Source organism: Notamacropus eugenii, chromosome 3 (genome assembly GCF_028372415.1).
Source record: "Notamacropus eugenii isolate mMacEug1 chromosome 3, mMacEug1.pri_v2, whole genome shotgun sequence".
NCBI lineage: Eukaryota > Metazoa > Chordata > Mammalia > Diprotodontia > Macropodidae > Notamacropus > Notamacropus eugenii.
The window spans coordinates 39,474,535-39,496,541 of record NC_092874.1 but is presented as its reverse complement, the minus strand read 5'-3'; the positions used below and the strand labels follow the sequence as shown (position 1 = coordinate 39,496,541).

Sequence of the window (22,007 nt, the reverse complement as noted above, 5' to 3'; positions counted from 1 at the left end):
GTCCTTTGCAGAGGAAGAGTGTAAAAGCTCTTCCTCCTGGTTGTTCATTTCTCTTATCCCTTCTACCCTGAGCACCAATCAAATACCCCTTGGATCCATCTTTCTTCTCCCAATGGAGATTGAAAAACCAACCTTTGTTCTTAGCTTTCCTTGCTAGTCTCAGTTCATCCTGAATTCTATCACTCCTGACATAATTCTGACAGGACTATGCCCTGTTTTGTACTCACCCTCCAGTACATGCCCTGGCTTCCATGTTCTCTACATCGTTTTTGGGGGAATGAGGAGGGGATAGATGAAGAGGGAGGTTTTGTATTTAAGTTTTATTGATGCCTTGTTTTTACTTCATAGTCACTTCTCTGGTGCCCCAGTCCCCACACCACACCCAAACCTTGTAACAAAGAAAAAGTGAAGTGGAAAAAAACCAACCTGACAAGAGTGACCTTACTTGAAAGAATGTGCTATACTACTCGGCCATGGTCCCCCAACTCTATAGGACCCAGACTGGTGATCAGACTATGGCTTCTGTGGAGAGTGGCTCTATTTACATGATGGCACTCAATGTGGATCTGTTCTCCTGAATTGGTTCATTAATTCACTTGACAACATTCATAAAGGTCCTCTATGTTTCTCTGAATTTTTCAGTTATTTTTTCTGGCATAATTGTACTTCCTTGCCTGCCAAGATATGTTTAGCTGCTCCCCCAAGGTGTCTACTCTGCTTCCAATAGACTATCAAAATGTCTTGTTCTGGTCCATCTGAGGCGTTTTTGTGTCTATCTTTTAAACGTTTGAGTTGGGTTCCCTGCACAGTCACATAGGTCTCTCCTGATGACTACTTCCGTTTTGAATAAGAAATAGTTCTCTTGACAGATTTGGAATTTGTCAAGAGCCCCCTACTATCTGCCTCAGCTGATTTCCCCTCTAAAATTTTAGCGCACAGGATTCTAATAATATGTCCTCTGAACTCTTTAAAACCAGCTCCCCTCAAAGTCTAGGCTTCCTTTCCTCCTCTACCACAAATTCTAAAATATCCCATTTGCTCTTCAGGTTCCCACCCTTTCCACCCCACCCACCAAGTCCTCCTAGTTGGTGAAAAGTGGATCTTCTGTCTTTGGAAGCAGAAAATTATCATTAAGACGAATCAAGAAATCATCCCAAATCTATAAAATAAGGAAGTTGGACTAGATCATCATCTCTAAAGGCTCTTCCAGCTCTAAATTCTGTGATCCATCAATTATGTCTTTCCAATATTAAAGACTGAAGAGCAACTTCAGATACATCCTCACTCTACTCTTACCTATTATGCCAAAGGAATAAAAAGAAAGTTGTTTTCCTAAAAGATCCATACTCTTCTGTAGTGGTGTCTTCGGAGCCTTTGTGAATGAGAAGAGCAAAGGAAACCATCAGGATTAGGCTTCTCAAACAACATCTTAGTGTAAGTAAATTAAAATATTTTCATTTTTAAGACTCACTGAAGATTACAGACCTAAGATAAAATGAAACGATGTGAAAGCACTAGGACAAATCAAAGTTACTATAAAAATTAAAAACTTAACACACATATGTTTCACATGAGGGAAACACCTTGAACACTGCAGGTGCTCAACAAGGACTTCCTGAATGGAGGAATACCCAAATATTCATATTAGGCTTCTCCACAAGCTTCCCACTGGGTTCACTAAAACTTCTGTCTGTGACATAATGGTTTGTACCAAAGTGAAAACTTCACACTGGATAGTTGGCACAAAGGAGAGTTAAAAGCACCAACTACAGCTGTTTGCTGACCAGAACACAAAATGAGGCCACCATCTAGAGAAACAGCATGTTGTAGGGATCTGTAATATCAGGTAAGTCTAGAAACAAAGAACATACGACACGACTGGTCAGTCCCAAGGAAATGGAAGCATCTGACTAAGATTTTGGTGTGGCTGGGCTTAAAGTAACAGCTAAATATTTTTCCTAGACAACTGGCAGAGAGGAATCAGACAAACTGTCATCAGCCTTTGAAAAGTTTAGGGTGAATACAGTGCAGCAAATTCAGTGATGAGTCTACAGAAGAAGACAGGGTTAAAAGTACAAGACGGCCCAAAGAACAAAGGAATCACAGTGAAACTGAGAACTTCAGTTAAGTGAGAACAAAGACATACCACAGAGGCAGAGTAAGGTTAATGGAAATAAACGAACACTGTCTAATCCAGCTAAAACTAGGGAAGAGTTGGCTAATCTTTATTTTGTAAACTGGCAAATTTAATTGAAGAATATACTTTTATGGGGAAACATATTGTGTGGATTATTCATAATTTGAAATTATAATTTCAAAGACTTGAAAATGAGATGTCAAATGAATGATAAGCACTCTAAACCAGAAAGACACTTTGGAAAACTAATCATGTGTAACTGAGTTTTGCTTATCATATAAATATATTGCTTTAAATCACAAGAATCATTTTTTTAAAAATCTTGTGGCAATCACTTCATTAATAACGTACCAGTCCGTACTTTAACAGATTTTTCTCCACATGAATACTGATGACAAGGTCAGGGGAAAGAAACTCTAAGAAGAGCCAAGCACAGCCATGTTTTGGAGGCCAGCCAGAGAGATGGGGAAGTTCTCTCTGATGGCCCATTTTTCTGGAATTTGACCTTTTCAGGACACAGCTTAGAAGAACACAGGGATGCAAATATGCAGTCCTATCAAACTTGGCGTCTTCAGGCAGAAGATACTGAGGCTACTGAGGCCAAGGCTGTTAGACCCTTTCTAAGCACAACGCTCCAAAGATCGGTATTGGACCCTAAATGTGTTTCATTCGTTACCTTCTCTGGGAGAAAAATAACATTCTGAACACTATTAGCAGTGTCCACACCGATCATTCCCCAGGTGAATTTCTCAGGTTATCAGGCCAGGGGTGACAAGAGATGACCCACATAACACCACTGATTTGCAAAGGACCAAGGGCTCCGACTCTTGTTTCACTGGGTCCTTCAGCTCCATTTTCCATTCAGTACAGGCAGATTCAAGAGCCTCCTGCTCTACCTCTGCCTCTCAGGAGCCTGCACTGCTCCCTCAAAGCCCAAGTGCGACCTCTCTCTCAGCTGAGGTTCAATTGCTTCCCCTCAGAGCAAGGGCAAACTTCCTCTGCCTCAGTTTTTCATTTCTTTATTTTGTATCCACATGTGCTTATAGTTTCCCCTGAACATAAGCTGTGCAGCACCTAGCATGCAGTTGGCACATCATAAATGCTTACTGAGCAATAGAAAAGTACTCACTTCTTCTGCCTGCATCATTTTAAAAACCTCGCCAAATTCAGAGTTTTCTCCTGTTCCAATGACAATTCCCTAAGGGAGAAAAAAAATTTAAAAAATGTTTAAAATGTATTGACATTTAGCTTTTTCCTTTCAAACAAAGTGAAAGGCAAAGAATTTCAAACCGTGTTGAAAAAAATTAAAATAGTAACTGCAACAGCTGTCAATACGAAGCACAATGATGACTATTTAGACTCCAGCAGTCTTGCAGCACTGCTGTCCTGGGGGCTTCTAACTGTACGTCTAACAGTGTGTCTGTAACAAGGAATGGGACAGCGATAAACAGGCCAGTAACAAGTGTAACATAAGGTGAGCTGCCAAACGTCCCACCGAGCCTTACCATGGCCTCTCAACTGCTACATTATCCTGGAATAAGTCACATCTATCTTTCAAAACAGAATGAGGAAAAAGGCTGCTTTTTGTTTTTTAATGTTTTCAATCTTTAAACTGAATATGAGGAATTTGCTTAAAGTAAGAAATTTTTGTTTTTTAAAAAATTACCTTCGCCTTCCCACACCTGACCAATGTCCCCATGAAAGCAATGTTACTTCTCGAGGTGAGATCTCCATTAGTAGCCGCAGGCTGAGGTGTTGTCAGTTTAGAACAGGGGGTCGTCTCTCCGGTCAGACTGGATTCATCAATTGAAAGATCCACAGCCTTTGAGAATGAAAATGTACCGAGTTAAAAGCTTAACGCCTTTTTACATCGCACTGTGAGCTTGTGTTCTCAAAACCTAGAAACATCAAAGTCTCTTGACCTCTTCCTTACGGATGACTTTTAACGTGAGCAGGTGGTACAATATGAGCTAAGAATAACACAAGGGGGAAAAGGCCCATTTAGTTACAATTCTAACAAAATTCATAGGGGAGAAGATTGTTAGGCCTTTGATCCTAATTCTACAAAGTAGCCTCTTAGCACTTTGATTAATATTTGGTTTTATATATATAAATTAGAAACTCATTAAGATTTCTCTATATTTTGACTAAACTACGTGCAAAATCTCTTCATTTGTTCAGCTTTTCCTTAATCATTTCGTTCTTTTATTTCTGTTAAATTTTTACAATAGTGGAATACTGAGGATTACAGAAGCTTTTGCTGCTGTTTTGTTGTTCAGTCATGTCCAACTTTCCATGACCCCATGTGGGCTTTTTCTTGGCAGAGATACTGCAGCTGTTTGCCATTTCCTTCTCCAGCTCATTTTACAAATGAGAAAACTGAAGCAAAGAGATTTAAGTGACTTTCCCAGGGTCACATAATTAGCAAATATCTGAGACTGGATTTGAATTTATTGAAGACGAATCTTCCTGACTCCAAGGTCAGTGGTCTATCCACTGGACCACCTACCTTCCCATTAATCAGAAGTACATCCCCCAAATGAAGTTAACTCAACAAAAGCTTAGAAACACATAATATAATAAAACAGAGTATCACAAAGATTAGTTCAAACAATAAAGGAGAAGAGATGAGGCTTTCATTAGTTAACAATCATCATTCACACCAAGCCAGTGGGTTTCCTCTTGCCAGAGGCCTTCCTGAATACACTGGATGACCTCTTGCTGGTTTTGCGGTAGAAGAGACTCCTACCTAGTTAGACGTTGGACTAGTTGGCCAACTCTAAGTTTGGATGATTTGCTGTGAAACATGAGGCTCACTCTGATTTACTTTGACCCTAAAACTGTCGAGCATAAATAGTGGCAGCAACAGAATGTGTAAGGTTGTATACAGAGCTACATGACAGAAGGGCACTGGGTATTTTCAAGGGTTTGTTCATTAGGATCTTTCTGAGGAAACAAGCTGGTGTATTCGTTTTATGCAATTCCTAATGTAGCAAGAAAGTGTAAAGAAAAACCTAAATATTAATCCAGTAAGATGGAAATAGTTCCATAAATACTCTGTGCAACAACACAAGGGTTTTCAACATTTTCCCCTAAAGCTCTCACTTCTCTTTCTTTGTTGTTGTACTTTTTCTTTTCTGCAAGGCAATCAGGATTAAGTGATTTGCCCAGGGTCACACAGCGAGTGTCAAGTATATGAAGCGACCTTTAAACTCAGGTCCCTGATTCCAGGGCTAGTACTCCGTCTACTGGGCCACCTAGCTGGCCCCTAGAGCTCTCACTTTTCTTCTCACATCTGTCCAAATCATCTTTCCAAGGCACAGCTGTGGCCATTCCACTGCCCATTCCAAAACCTTCCCTGGCTCTCTGCAGGATAAAATGTCAGCCCCTAAGATGGACAGTCACTTATGGCCCTGTCCAACCTAACTCCAGCCTTCTTCTAGCATACACTCCTTTACCCCACTATCCTTCTCTAATGTTGTCCTGTACTCAGGGGCCTCATGCACACAGCAGTTTCCCAGGATGAAAATGTGAACTCCTTCCTCATCAATGCCTATTGACATTCTTCTCCTTGGGCAGTTCGGATAATGGCTTCTAGGAAGCTTTCCCCAAAATGAAATGTCTGACTCTGCAATTTTCCATAGTGTTTAGAGGCTATTCGGCGCCATTTTAACTTGTCTATGCTTACTGTCACCCCTAGCAGACCACATACTTCCTGAGGGCCATGACTGTCATTTTTATCTTTGCATCCCCAAAGCCTAACAGAGCGTCTTGCACACGGTGAATGCTCTGTGTATGGGTTGAATTGGAGGTGTATATGTATCGCATACATGTGTACATATACACATATGTACACATACATGTAAAATAAATGCATAAAGCAGATCTTTTAAAAATGCCTAGCACCTCTTTTTCTTCGATACAAAGGAAAAGTCTATTTTCCCTTTAAAAGCTATTTTTGAAAAATATTTTTTGTTACATTTTAAGAGCTGCTATTAATATTTTAGAACATGTGGGTTCTTTTTCCTTTCACCTGATCACCTTGGGAAACAGATCTAATAGTGGCAGCCCTTTTCTAAGGTGTTACAGATAGTGTGAGTCCATACGAAGATCCAGAATATTTGTGAGATGGATAAATTACACAGATTATCAAGTACTTTTGTCTTTAAGGAACAGAACATAAAAGGTTCAGCTATAGCAAAGTCAGAACCACAAAATCAATCCCCTGTTTTAAAAAATAAATGAAAAAAAAAAACACCACGTTTTTGATTAGTCCTAGACAAGAAATAATATGCTCCTTTGCTTTTGATTTTTCAGGACAGTAATAATTTCTCAAGTGCAAGAATAATCAGGGTTCAAAGCTGAGCTGTCTTCAGTAATGATCTATTGCACAGAAACATCATCCCAAATACCCATGAGGGGAAGAACAAGAAAGAAGAGGGAGCTTGCTTGAGGACCTTTCTCTTTCTGTTCTAATAAGGTTACATTTCTGAGGCTCTATCTAAAGGTAAAGGAGCCCATGTAGTTCATTATATATACCTTATCTGACTTTGCAAGATCTTAATACAAGCATATGTAGATTGGTTCTGCATGACAATGCTTGTTAAAAAGGGGGGTGTGTGTGTGTGTCTGTGTGTGTGTGCACGCGTGTACACCCATGTGTTCAATGACAGTGAGGGGTGGGAGTGTAGGAGGGTTGAGGAGTTAAGAATAAGATGACCAAAGAAGAAACGACAAAGCGCACCATGAAAGCATTTTGTAAAATACCTAGAACAGGGATAGGGAATCTGTCGCCTGGAGGTCAGAGGAGTATGGATTGACTCAAATGGCTGTACTTGAGCACCTCCAGGGCCGCACGTGTCCTCAAGGCCACAGATTCCCCAGCTATGGTCCAGGAGAAAGGTGACCTTTGCAGGACACCTGCATAAGTAGTATATCTTTGCCAGCAGCATGGTGTTACATGGATTAAGTATCTTTTCAGTGCCAGCTCTGCTCCACCATTGGTTTGTTTTCACATAAAATCCTCTTTTTCTGAACTACTCTGCATGTCCTCTTTTCTAGATGTTCATGAAATTCAGAACAAAATGATTTCTACAAACACAACCAAAGAAGCTCACATGTACTTTTATAATTATGGAAAACTCTATGGCATGGAGAATTTAAATAAAAGTGAAAACTCAAGGATCTGATGCATAAAAGAAGTCAAGGAACCACAGAGAAAAGAGTGCACCATGATGTGTGTGTGACTTTGGTGGCCCATCCAAGCAGCATCTGCTCAGTTCATGCTCTGAGAGGGTGAGTTTTGTTAACAAGACTGATGAAGGACTTATGCTCAAAAGGCAAGTGAGGAGAAGTGAGTGAAAGGAGCCAGCAAAAAATGACCCACAAAGAATAGAATAAGAAATTGAGGGGGAAAGAATAGTTCCGAGTGGAGGACACAGACCACAAAGACCAATTAGGTCCCAGCATGGATCAGAAGCCTTGTCCAGAAGATAGAGCTCATCTTTTAGCTTGGAGGACTGGCAGATAATGGACATCCTTCTAGCCGGAAAGGTACCAAGTATTTTTAAGGAGTTACATGGAAATGATCTGCATCCTCTGGAAAGTCCATCCAAGAACTGGCATCTCTCTGAGTTAAGTAGCATCCCAGTCCAAGATGGTTAAAAAGGGCTGAAAAGCCAGTATCTAAAGCCAGTATTCACAAGCCTTTTTAGGATACATTTTCAGTGTTTTAAAATGAAAGGATTCAAGTTTATAATCATTTCTCTTTGCTGGGCTAAAAATAAGTCAATTAAAAACTGTTATAATTCAAATTCTCAATTACAATTATAAGCAATACAAGGCAACAGCAGAAAGAACCTGAGTTGGGTCAGGGGGACCTGGGCGTGTATCCTACCTTGTTGGAAGTACAGATTTGCAAGATAAGATGCTTCATGTTTATATGCCTGGCACATATCCCAGAGCCTGGCTGATAGTAAGTGCTTAAAAACTGTATATTCACTCATTCATTCGTGTGGAATGCACCCTTAAGAGATCTACAAACCTGTTTATGAAAACCCCAAGGAAGTCCCTCCACCTCGGAGGCAGACTGACGGTCTGGGTGCTGTTGTGGGGAAAGAGAGAACTCCACCTCCTGCTGCTTTCTCCGAACTCACTGGGAAGCCCTCAAGGCCTGCACTGCTGTGTCAAGAACTTCTTTCAGAGCAGCACAAGGAAAAAAGCCATGCAAAAGAGAAACCTCGATGCACATCATGAGCTTGTGCTCCTAGCACAGCCCAACACCAAGCCCAGAGCTGGCACCTCGACACAATGGGAGCACCAGGAGAAAAGACTCATCTGAGGAACATGGGTGAAAAGATGAGCACTTCTATTTTTAAAAACTGCAACGACGACACTGCACAGCTCTTGAATCCAGCTTTCTCAACTTCCTCATCGGAAGTAAAAGGCAACAGTTCTCAAAGGATCCCTCCGGCCCCCAGCCATACCAGACAAGAGAGCCATCTTCAACCTCAAATAATCCTCTTAAAACTTGCTAGGTTCACTAGAACGAATAAAATAGAATTGAGAACAACAGGTACTTATAACCTGTGCAAACATTTATACACACCTATAATAGACACATGAATACAACTGCTTTTACTCTCCCCTAAAAAGTCAGCCAGTATTTATTTTCTCTATACTCAGAGATGTTACAGGCTGTCTTCCCTGACATAAGCACCAAGGGTGAGGCCAGGTCATTTCTGTCTGCGTGACTCTGATGCCCAGTACATCCCAGATTGCAGACTCTTGTTTGTGATTCTCAACAGCAATAGAATTCTCCCCTTCTTTAACATCTCAATATTTGTCTATTCCTCAACCACTGGCAATTCTTTTTTCTAGTTCTTTATTGTTACATGCAGAACAGCTAGAGCTAAAAAGCATCTTTTATCAACAAAGTACTTTTCCTCTCTGCTTCTGAACTTTTTTCATTTTTTCAAACACCTTTGAAGATATTCAAAAAAAGGGGGCATTACAAGGTCAAAAAGAATGATAATTTTTTACAACTCCAAAAAAAAATTACTAGCAGCAATGGAAAGTGGTAAAAATACCACAACCAACTTCCACATGTGCTGCCCACTAGATTTTATGGTTTTATTTTTGCTAATTTAATAAATATGAACTAATACAGGCCAGATGGCTCGTGTTGCGTGCGTGATGGGGGGGGGCGGCCCTAAAGATTTTTCTAAGTGTTTACTATTAGGTTTCCTCTTGAATAAATTGTCTACCACTGGAGCCCAAGCATTAATTAACCTTACAGACTTCAACCACCAAGGTCCATGTACATCCTAGAATCAAGATATTCTCAGTCAAGTTTAATGGAAATATTCTACTACCACTCCAATCTACCTTTCACTTAGCTTTATTACTTATTTATGTGTGTTTTTTAAAATCAGACCTGACAACGCTGTTAAGGGTTTCTTGACCAGTAAAACAATTATCTTCTTCAGTTGCGAAAAGTTAAGTTTTCTCCTTTTGTCTTTTAAATAAATGTTTTTTTTGTCCCAAATAGTTGAAATGAACTTTCAATTGTTTGCAGAGTAACCTCACTAGGATATAATAATGCCCTCACATAATCAGACTATTTCATGGAAAAGCAATCTAAGCCATTCCTACTTGAGAAAAGGGAAAATTTTCCCCAAGACCAGACAGGCCCCCAGCCTCCCAGAGGCAGCTTCCTTCCACACTTCCCCCAACATAGGCAAGTCTTTCTCCCCCCATGCCAAGAATTCGTTTTCCCTACAAGGAGACAAAGTCATCCCTGAAACATGATTCGCCCTGGCTTCCCTGACATAGCAACCTGGTCCTCTAAAAAAAAAAAAAAAAAAAAAAAAATCTCCCAGACACCAAGAGCCTAGGCCTCTCAGACTTGATAACTGCCTGTGACCATAGAGGCAACCAGAACATGATAACCCACTGATCAGATAGTGAGGGAAGCTAAGTGCCATGGCTTCTTTGTTGCACATCCTCACTCTGTGAGGGTGAAGTAAATCTACTTTCTGTCAGTTGTGAGGGTCTCATTTTGTAGCGGGGCCCAATGCTTCCCTAAGCAAGTGAGTCCCCCACACTGGCCACCTCCAAGAGGATCCCACTGTGGCCTGTGAGCCTACTGGTGACCTCAGCCAGGAGGTGGCTGGGAACTTCCTTGTCTGAAGCTCACTAACATGCCCTTCAACAAAATAGTCTGGAATTATACAAGTTCAAGTCACACTCAATGGCCTAGAGCTTTGTAGTCTCTTCTGTTTGTTAAAAATGGAGGAAACGTTTGCATGTTTCCCATCTCCCCATCCTGTGGCATCTCTGAAGCCAGAGTCTTCAAGAGCTCCCACACAAATGTGAGGCACAGACACCCTCCAGGACGGCAAAGCTCAGCCCCAGAACTCACACCCTAGACGAGAGTACACTGGGAAAACGGGGTTCTAGCAGGGCTTTTGCCACATATTACCTTAGAGAACACAGGAACTTCTATACCTCAGTTTCTTACTCCGGGAGACCTAGGTTCAAATCCAGCCTCAGACACTTACTAGCAGTGTGACCCTGGGCATGTCATTTCCCCTCTGCCTGCCTCAGTTTCCTCATCTGTAAAAGTGAGGCCAACAATAGCACTTGTTGACTGCCAGAGTTTCTGTAAAGACCAAGGAGGTAACTTATATGAAATGCTTCGCACACCTTCAAGTGCTCTTATTACTGATGTCATCATTCAAACTCTCCAGTGTCTTCGGCAAGGTTACACTTGTTTGCCATCATTTCTGTGTAAAACCACTGGGAAGTGCAATAAGATCCTTTGGTGGCAACAACTAGCAAAAGTACAGCCATCCAATAAGCACAGAAACTTGCCAACAGAACACTTTATAAAAGAGGGATAAGGCACTGGGCACATCCTAGGCAGCAGGGTTATGACAATGATGTAAAAAAGAAAAGAACCAGGATTGGTCTCAACAACGACTCCCCACTGATGTTAAGTCCAACATTACAAATAAAATTTAAAAATACAACTCAAACTATCTGCTGCCCATCTCCCTCCTTGAGAACGTGTTCTATTTCAACCTTCACTAACTGTATCATGCTTTTGCTAAATGCTTTTGCAAAACAACTTTGTTTTCTCTAACCAAGCAAAAAACCTGGATGGCAAGAATCAATTAGCATTCCAATTTCCAATGAGCTCCAGGCACAAGAAGTGAAATACTATGTTTACAAGACAAAACGTTCAGGTTATGAGGGGACAAAGCAGAAGAGAATGAGGGGAAGGAGAAGGACTGGACTCTCTGAAACATGTGATACATTCATATTTAAACAGAAACATTAAAATCTGAGACATCCCAAAAGTCTTAGTGTGGTTTTCAGCTTACCAAAGACTGGCACTGTGGGCAGAGGGCTGGTCCTGGAGTCAGGAAGACTCAAAAACATGTGAGGTGTGGAATTTATCCTGCCAAGGAAGCCCCTTCACCTCTCAGTACTCCTGGCAACTCTCTAAGACCTGTTTGTTGTTGCTGTTTAGTTGTTTTTCAGTCATGTCTGACTCTTCGTGACCCATTTGGGGCTTTCTTGGCAAAGATACTGGAGTGATTGGTCATTTCCTTCTCTAGCTTATTTTACAGATGAGGAAACTGAGGCAAACAGGGTTAAGTGACTTGTCCAGTCACACAGCTAGTAGTGTCTGAGGCCGGATTTGAACTCATGAAGATGAGTCTTCCTGACTCCAAGGCCAGTGCTCTATCCGCTGTGCCACCTAGCTGTCCTCTAAGACCTTAAGTTACAGTAAGTTGTGATCTGCACTGGATGGATGAACTTTCAACATTATGTGTACTACACAAGACTTGGAAGATTTAACATCTTCCTCCTCAAAAAAAATTTTTTTAATCTAACAATTAAAATATATTCCACAGTTAAATATAATTTTTAGTTATTCCACTCAATTTTTACAAAGAAATCCATATTTTGTTATACTGCCTTTTTATGTGAGACATCATCATTTCACCAGGAAGAAAGGAGTCAGTAAATGGAAGGAAAGCAGCCTATGTGAACAGGTCAAGGAAGGAAAAGGAACAACATGAAATTAATCCAGCAAAAAATTAGCATAAGAAAAAAATAAATCAAGACTGGCAGGTACATCTATCAGATGCTTCGTTATTTAGAACCAACAAACTAAAGCAAAACAATTAACATCACAGTGTTAAAACCCATGAATTGACTTGCAAAAAGATGCTATTTGTTTCAGGTTTAAACTTCTTTCCTATGTAAAGTTGAAAAAGTCTTTTCTAGACTTCCCCAGTCTACAGGTATATCCCCTATCAAGTTCCACAGAAATTTAAATTTATGACAATGACCCCAACTATTTACATGTGACCCAGATCTGGCATTCCTAAGACAGAGATCAGCATTCACACTCCAATGCAAGTGGTTCACATTTTTATCCCTACAACTATCACTTTCTTCTCATTTTGGATCTATATTGCTAGATTTTTTCCCTTCCCACAGAAGGTTACCATACATACCTCAAACAAACGTAGGTCAGCAGGGACTCTGTCTCCCACAGACAGACAAACTGTATCCCCTGGAACGAGATCTCGCGCAAGTGTATGTTCCAAGCGCCCTTCTCGCACACTATAATTAAAAACACAATTAGCCAGAACTGAGAGAGCCCTGCTCATTTTAAAAGAAATCTCAGCAAGGTGAGACAAAAGCCACTGTGGCCATTACTACTGTGATTTATCACCTATTAGAAATAAGAGTAAGGATACATTCCTTGCTATTGATCATTAAGATGGTTCATATGACAGGAAATAATTTTAAGAAATGAAACATCTAAAATGTGAAAATAAAAACTGAGAATTAGAAAAACTTTGTCTTTTATGGCAGAAATTACAGTTGGGGCATGACAATATTTTAAGACGCTCTAAATTAAGCGAAAACATCTAAGTTCAATATTAAGTACATGGTTTCAAAAACTCCACATTTTTGTGTAGTAAATATAACATTTTCCCCCACATCGAATGAATATTTTCTATATTACTAGATAAGCCTAGATCCATGACAAATTCATTCTAAAGAGAAACTCTGGACCTTTATTTTAAAAGAGAAGAAAGAAACACTGACATCAGAAAGAAGTCTTACCAATGACATTCCGGGGGTACAAGTTTACTCAATTCCTCAAGCGATTTTTCAGAACGATACTCCTGTTAAAATGAGAAATACAAATCAAAGGATGAGAGATTCCTCTTCACACAAAGTCTGAGTCTTGGTTTCCTCATGTGAACCATCTAACCATCTCACCATCAGGATGTTGTGGGGGCCAAAAATGTGATGGATACACTCATACGACAAAACGGTCCAGCACAACGTAAATGTAAAGCAGTAGCACATCGTGTCATGGAAAAAACCCACAAAGTAATCACCAAGAGTCTACTAGAGGCCTTCATCTCTCCATCACTAAAGTGAAAATCTCTCTCAAATCTACATACTCCTTTCTCTAAGGGCTTCTATTGTCCAAAGAAGCCTGTGAAAAAGACTAAATTACCGTAAATTACAGTTAGCTTTAACAACCTTATTGTCTGTCGTTCAATCTGACCAAAACTACAAAGATGAGTATTTGATAAGGGTTCCTAACTTAAATTATTTGAGAAAATTAAGAATATTAATCAGCAAGTCCAGACATTTTAAGTTGTTAAGAATCATCACAATGGAGACTCAATTTAAATAATATTCAGGTCAGGGTTGAACGGAGATGGGTGGCAGAAATAAATGCTGGCATGCTATCATCATTATAAGGATCTGAAGATGCTATAAATTAATTTTTCTCACAAGATCACAAAGAACATAGGCTCATTAAATGAGAACAAGCCTCCAACTGGTTTTCCCTAGTCTCCCATACAATCAAACTGAGGGAAAGGAGGAATCTCAGGCCCAGGCTTGGAAAAAGCAGAGCTTCCTTTCACTTCTGGCTGGAGAGGGTGTCTGAGCTGTCCCCTCCATGCATGTGCTTTCCCAGCCCATCCGTGTCACCCCTCTATGAGCCTATGGGTCACAGGTCCCACACAGACACTTAATGCTCCACAGGCTGACACAGTAAGTCACGCAGGGAATCACTCTACTATCAAAATTGGCTGGTTCAGCCTGACTCTGGGCCACGTGGGAAAATGACCTAGAGAGAGCTAAACCAATTCCTTCCTACAAAGGGATTCAAGGTTCGTGAGGCTGAGTGGATCATTATCTTGATGTAGACATGCCAATTACCTAGGACCCAAGATCTTGTACCTTTACCCCAAAATAAGGCCGGGAGACACAAATGTCGTCACTCCTAGATCCTAATCATGAAAACTAAGGAATTATATAATCACATTGCTCTCTTCAAATCTTCCCTAACTTGAATGACACCCACACTTCTACACTAACGTATCTATTTATAGCTTTCTAGATGATAAAGTATAAACAGGAACAAATGCTGTGTGCCATTCTCCAAACCCAACAGGGAAAACAGGAACCATCATCATTTCACAACACTGTGATGGAGGACACCCTCTCCCCCCACCATCTGGTGGCCTAACAACATAAAGTCCTCAACCACAACTGAAGAAGAAAGATAATAAACTATGCAAGGACACACGACAAGCAGAGGCTCTGACCCCCTGTCCTGATGACTACTTCTTATCCATGGAAAAGGAACCCTTGCAGCCTCATCTAAATTGTTACCTCAGCCCTACAATTCTGGCTAAAAGGGCTTCTTTCACAACTGCACCATTACGTGGTCACCTCCCCTTGTCTTATTCCAATAACAGACACTTTCAGCTGCATGGCAAGAATTCCCCCAGAACCCCCTTTTTCTGCTTTCTTCTGCCCCTTCCTCTCCTGTGAAAGGTGTTCTTCAGATCTCCTAAGTAGCTGCAGAATGTGGAAGCAAGCCTCCAAGTAGAGAAATGGAATCTGGACCCTAGGAAGTTGATGCTCTCAGCAGCATTCCTGAGCTTGCTAATCCAAATCTGGGCTTTCAGATGACCACCTACATCTGACCCACACTCATCGAACCCCTGCTGACAGGGATGCCTACAGAAAATTCCGACAGTGTCATTCAGAGCCACGCCATGGGAGGAGTTAGCAGTTCTCAGGAGGGCCTGGAAGACTACCATTCACCCTGGCACAGCCCTGTGGACCACTGCATGGACCTCCAGACGCCATGGCCTGGATGGTGTAACCCACTGGTATTTGAAACTCTATCCTGTCTGGAACACAAACTCACAAGACTCACTTTAACCAGCACCTGAAATGCTCCCACCCCATCCCATTCATCATGCAGCCAACTCTTCCTCTGGGAATAATAATTAAATCAGTGTTACAATTACTGCCAACACTAAGAGACACTATCTCATTTGCATTTTTAAAAAGTTGTGACCCTCCCCCACTGACCAGGACACAACTCACACACCATGCACTAAACAAATGCTTTTCAGTCACTCATCCATTCTGAAATAGCAACAGTCTCTCTCAGGGTATGGGAGGAGATCAATGATGCCACACAAAAGCACCCCCCCAAAATACACCATCACCACCATTTTTAGGAAGTACAAGAATCCACCAACAGACTCAGACACAACTGAACACAATCTTTCTATAAAGTTTTCAGGTTCCTTACTAAATACCAAATTAATAATGATGTAACATAAAATGGTCCATCCCAAAATCGACATAATGTACACAAACTAAACTCTCCTTCCTCCACCCTGTTTCAAAATCAGAATTCTAGAACAAAGGCCCTTTCACAAAATGGCGCTTACTAAGGAAAAGTCAATGACACAAAAATAAGTATTTCAATAATAAAAAGCCCCATCTTAATAAGGTTCAGGTATCAAATTCTAATTTTAATATCAACTAAATCTGACCATGGGAAATTTTAAAATGCACTTATAATTATTATAATTACTAATATGTTCTATACATTAATGCAGACTAAATCCTTTCAACTAGGCCATTTTCACTGGAGTATGGAATGCCACACGCATGCTGGATATGTCCATACATGTAATGAGGCACTATTAAGGACTTGTTAATCAACAAGTACTTCTGGAAAAAGGCCAGTCAGCACAAAAGCAGAGAGATGGGAGTGCCTGCTCCATGTGCAGGAGCACTGCAAAGGCAGCTGGGCTGGCCCAGGGATGTCAAGTCCAGACAAACACTGGCACACCGAACCACATATAAGGATCCCTGTGGGCCAAATACTGACTTAGAAAACCACGTATTTGCATTATCAGTGTTTTACTGTGCTTTTGTTTTACGTTGTTAACTATTTCCCAATTAAGTATAATCTGGTTTGGGTCAGAGTGTTATGGGTCGTCTGCTGTCCAGCAGAATGAATCTGGAAAGGCAGGTCAGGCTTTAAAATAAAGGGGCTTTAAAAGCCAAAGAGTAAAGTTTCTACTTGATCCTAGAGACAATGAGTTTCTTGAGAAGAGGAACCATGTGGTATGATCTTTGCTTAAGAAAAATAAAATCACTTTGAAAGCCATGTGGAGGACTGTCTGCAGTTAGAGCCTCTGGGAGTCAAAGACCACTTAGAGGTTACAAGTCCGGAAGGCTGAAGGATGGGGGTGTACTCAGCAGACAGAGAGGTGTCTACAAGAAGTGAAAGTTGAGTTCTGTACTGGACATGTTGAATCTGAGATCCCTAGAGGACAAGTGGCTTACAATGTCTGGTGGTTCAGTTGGTGATGTGGGACAGAAGCTCAAGACCAAATACATAGTTCTGCGAGTCATGTATAGAGACATAATAGCTAATGAGGTATCCAAAACAGGGTACAGAGAGAAGCGGGGCTGGGACAGAGCCTTGGAGTGTGAAGTGGAGCGATGAACCAACAGGAAGAATCAGACACATGCATAAGATGGGAGCCAGGACAGAAGAGGGTCATGAAAGCCCCCATCAAAGAGTATCTATGAGAGCGTGGTGAGCAGCAACAGATGCAGCAGAGGCCAGAAAAGGATCAGGGCTGAGCAAAGACCCCAAAGATGTGGAGCATCCGAAATCCTGATGAACTCTATGGCGAGCAGGAGTCAGACTGCTGAGAGGTAACGAGTGAAAGGAGCATGTGGCTCACAGCTTCTCTCTTCTCAGTAAAGTACATGGGGACATTCAGGAAACATGAGCATGACTACATGAGAGAAGGACAACAGCTATCTCCCTACGGCAAGGACGACTCAGATGATGCTGCAGGAGGGAGATCCAATCACCCCAACTCCACACCCTCCTCCACAAGCAGGTGCAGAAAAGGCAAAGAGCAGAACTGGGGGCTGGCAAGGCACGGGCAGCAAAAGAGCAAAGGGGGAAGGGACTGGCAAGGGGAAAACGATGTGGAATTGAACTTCCAGGGTCAGGATGGAGAAGAACAGTCACGATTAACACTTACATCGCACCTTAAGGACTGCAAAGGGCTTTGCATACAAACAGTGTGCACCTAAAATCTTAGTGTAGCTTTAGGCTATTAAGGGACACCTTGTATCATTTCAGTCAATCCTTACAACAACCCTGAGATAAGTGCTATTATACCCATTTTATAGATGAGGAAATGGAGGTGAGACGAGGTTAACTCATTTGCCCTGTCATAAATCTAGCAAGTATCTGAAATGATATTCAAACACACACCTTTCTGACACCAAGTCTATCATCTCTAAGGAGGCAAATAAAATTCAGGGTAATGGCCCATGAGAGCAATGAGGGATGGAGGGATCAGAGTTCACAGTAAGGATGAGGAAAAGTCTCCAGGGGACTAATTAAGGAAGAAAAGTTGCTTTTGTTTCTGACAAGAGACTACATGGGTAAAGACAAAACGATCTTGGTTTGGTCATTTCTGTGTGTGCCTGAGGTAGAGTAGAAGAGGATGTGAAGGGCTTAATAATAGAGGTGAGGGTGTCTCAGGGAGCATTAACAGGGATGCTGACGTCACCCGGGATGAGGGTAGAAGGAGCAGAGCAGAGACACAGGAACAAAAAGAGAAGGGGCTGCACATGGCTGACAGCAGCTGCCATGATCCTGACTAAGCAGGGCACTTTAACAGAGTGAACTGCAAAGAGGAAGTTGTTCCATGGTGGCTTTTCTCTATCTCTATCAAAAGGAGCAAACTCAGGTACAACTGTGTGCCTCCTCAGAGGTGAGTGAGCACATCTGTCTGGATGCTTCAAAGGTCTGACTGCTGTGGACACAGGACCTCCACTTCTCCTGAGGGGCAGTGACTGTGCCTTTCATCACAGGGGCTACACTGAGAAGCTACCACTGTCAGTTGCTGTAGCCTGTTCTGTGGGAGCTAAGCAGACTCTAAGAACGTGGAATTCTGAGAAGGTTATTAATGAGGCTCACAGGCAGGCCACGTCTAACAATCTGATTTTGATTGGCTTTTCATATCACATTGCGATGAAGCATAGAACAATTCACAAAGAAGTGAAATCAGCAACGCGTGCCATAAGACTGATGAAAAGTTATACAAAAGATGAATTACTAACATTCCAAATTTTCAATCAACCAGAATAAAATTTAAAATCCACAGAAGAGCATGAAATTGAGGTGCAGATGAATGAGCTCGCAACCTCCTAACATCCCAGTTCAGTGATTCAATATTTGTGTGTATTATGACATTTAGGTAAGAAAACAAACACCCCTCTCAATCACAGGCTCTGAGCCATCATTCATCAATATTTAGGTATTATTAGATATGAAGGCACAAGGCAATATTCTTCCAAGCTAATACTCAGATAAAACTTAGTTTATATTTGTTTACACCTACGCTCATCAATAAAGATAGAAAATCTTGGCATTTTTATTTCTGAATTATTAGACCAACTCAAAAACAGGGAGGCTGGTCTTCAAAACTGCACAGGAAGCTTGTGTTTCATATCCTACTTCACTGGGAACTGTTCTTTGATCAGATCAGAACATCCCACTGCTGGAGTCCCCCGGGTGATCAGAAGCAGCGCAGGTTTTAAAACAGGAACTGAGTAAACAAGTGTACCACTCTACTAAATGGATTAGCCATTATCCTTTTAGTCACAGAAATCTATAGAATTTTCTCCAAGTGATCTCTTCATAAATACCCACTGATTTCTACCTTCCCTACTGGCTTTTTCCAATTGACTTAACTCTGTAGAAAATGAAAAGTAACAGAATTATGGAAGTTCTAAGACATGATCAGATAAGGAAAAAGAATTTTTAAAATATACAGCTATATTTCTGGGCTTTTACTACTGCATGATTTTGTTTTATATATTTTAAAAAGCTCAGCGTTTGGTTACTCTGATAAAAACAGTGATTCAAGACAATTCCAAAAGACTCATCATGAAAAATGCTATCGGCTTCCAGAGAGAGAACTAATGAACTCTGAGTACAAACTGAAGTATAATGTTTTTTGTTTTCTTTCTTTTTTTTTTTTTTTGCTTTTTTGGGGGATGCAGCTAATATGGAAATATGTTTTGCATGATTTCACATATATAATTGATATTCTCAGTGTATGGGAGTGGTGGGAGGGAAAGAATCTGAAACTCAAAATTTAAAAAGAATGTTAAAAATACAGAAATTAACTAAGTTAACAAATAAACTTTATTGCTTCATTCCATTTCCTGTACTACTTGCCTCCTGAACCATTTATCCCTCACTCATCTTACTGGCCTTCAAGGGAGCCACAGAATGAAACATCTTTTCCCACATCACGCCACATTTATCAAAGCTGATGGAAACATCCATTTTCAGGCTGCTTACCTGAACAAAGGCCACCGTAACAACGATAAGTATTGCCTAAAAAAAAAACAACATAAAAAGTCACCCTCAGAAGGAAAGTCACCCTCAAGGAAGAATCAACATTTCTCATCTCTTCAATTCAGTGCTCATGTCCATATACAGACAGTGCTCATCCATATGACTTCACTGGGAAAGGCACCTTCCAGGTGAGGAAGTTCCCTCTTCCAAGGCATGTCTGCATCTTTGAGTCCTACAGCTGCCCAAGGCGCTCAGGGGCTCAGTGACTTGCCAAGGGTATCCTGGCATTTATAAAATAACAAATAAAAGGCTTTGCTCATGGATGCAGTCATCTTGAAAATCACTATCCAGAATGAGGCTTTCCTGCCCCGTGGAAAATGAGAGATTTCCCATGTGATTAGGGGGCAGAAGGGACACTTTACAGAAGTTGGGGAGGGAGCAGCATGTCTGCCTTGTCTGCCCAGCCAAATCTGGTTCTGTCTCCAAAGATAGGCTGTGGTTCTTCAGTGAAGGTGTCCAACCCCAGGGTTTCACTAGCAAGTTCAGCTCTGATGGTGAATCATTCACACCACTACTGTTCATATCAAGAGATGGAGTCAATTGCACCTTATTTGCACATTTGACAAAAGAAATAAGTAAGGCAAAGTAACATTCAAACAATTTATAGAGTTAGCTTTCTGAAGTCAATAAACTTCATCTAATGCACATTTTTCATGTAAGATTCCTTCTCATAGAGATATCCCTCATTTTTTTGAATCATCAGTATAAGAAGAACACTTTAGATATTTCAGTCTTGTAAATGGTGTCAAGGGCTAAAATTCTGCATCTAATTTAAGGGTAAAGGGGCAAGAAAACAACTAAGAAATCACTAATTACTTAAAAGTCAAGTGACTAGTCCCTATTAGAAAATCAACCAGGGCAAATAAGTTGGAGAGAAATAAAGCAACTTTACAATGCAAATTACAGCTTTGAAAAAATTTATTTTTAACTTAGCAATAGTCAGGCCTTTATCTCATCGTCATACAAAATGAAATCTACAACAGAGTGCTAAAAATGGTTCATTCTTAAAGTGGAACAATAATGTGGTTTAAAAGCATACACTTTCAATCTATGACTAATATGATACTCAAAATCTAACACATATAAAATAAGATTTTACATTAAGAAATATTTTGAACCCTTGAGTAGGTTATTATGATGAATAAGAGAATCTGTACGCTAATTTCCTTAACCCATGGAACAATATTAAGCAAGAAACATGTCTAAATTCAAGTGTAATCAAAATGAAAAACCAGACTTTTTCTTCTGCACAGCTTCCCATTCCCCAAACCCTTCTAATTCTTACCACAGTGATGCTGACGGCATCATCATACTGGTGCATTAACACGCTGATGACTGCAGACGCCAGAAGCAGCATGATGAGGGGATTCTTAAACTGAAAGTAAAAGTAAAACCATTAGCAGCTGAGTGATAGTCAATAAGAACAAAGTTCTTTTGTAATAACAGATTCCCACCTCAAAAAACATTCTAAGAGGAAACAAGCAGATCCACCACCAAGGTCCATTTTGTGAATCTTTTCCGTTTTGAGCAGAAGTCTTATACAATATAAGCGTATTCACTCAGAATCTGCTACTCCAAATAAACAAAAGCTATCTCTATAGCAGGGAAATATCCAAGCTGGCACTCAAACACAGCCGTGAGCCCTCCCTCCAGATACCAAGCAGTACTTCTAGAGAGCCAGGCTAGTGAAAAGGGCTGAGAACGAACTGAATCAATTGTGAAATTACGGGGATGGTGTTGGAGCTCTTGTGAAGTTTTCCCAGAGGACGAGGCAAGAGAAAAAAGCAGAAGGGTTTCGACTGAACACCTGCAAGAACTTCCAGATGATGAGGATTGGAGAGGTCAGTCTCACACACAATCCCCCACACAGCCCTTCCTTAGAATCTGTCTGGATGGCCTGCAGGCAGCGGGGCAACAGAGCACACAAAAGGAAGGACAGAAGGGATTCCAACAGTATTATAGATACGATATATCATCTGTTGTCATTAAAGATTTTTAAGGCGAGAAGAATTTTAAGGTCACAGTCCTTTGTCTGTGCCTAGCATT

At 40.9% G+C, this 22,007-nt stretch overlaps 1 protein-coding gene across 4 annotated transcripts in view; it reads right to left on the bottom strand.

Moving 5' to 3' along the window:
• Positions 1–22,007, bottom strand: part of ATP2C1 (ATPase secretory pathway Ca2+ transporting 1) — a 177,599-nt gene that overhangs the window by 34,486 nt on the left and 121,106 nt on the right. For all 4 annotated transcript variants that reach the window (XM_072651305.1, XM_072651304.1, XM_072651302.1 and 1 more), the window contains 7 exons: positions 21,247–21,336; positions 19,905–19,940; positions 13,289–13,350; positions 12,670–12,778; positions 3,804–3,959; positions 3,267–3,335; positions 1,297–1,372 (listed from right to left, as the gene is read on the bottom strand). In XM_072651305.1, the coding sequence (XP_072507406.1) occupies positions 1,297–1,372; positions 3,267–3,335; positions 3,804–3,959; positions 12,670–12,778; positions 13,289–13,350; positions 19,905–19,940; positions 21,247–21,336 (598 nt within the window). The remainder of the gene's footprint in view (positions 1–1,296; positions 1,373–3,266; positions 3,336–3,803; positions 3,960–12,669; positions 12,779–13,288; positions 13,351–19,904; positions 19,941–21,246; positions 21,337–22,007) is intronic.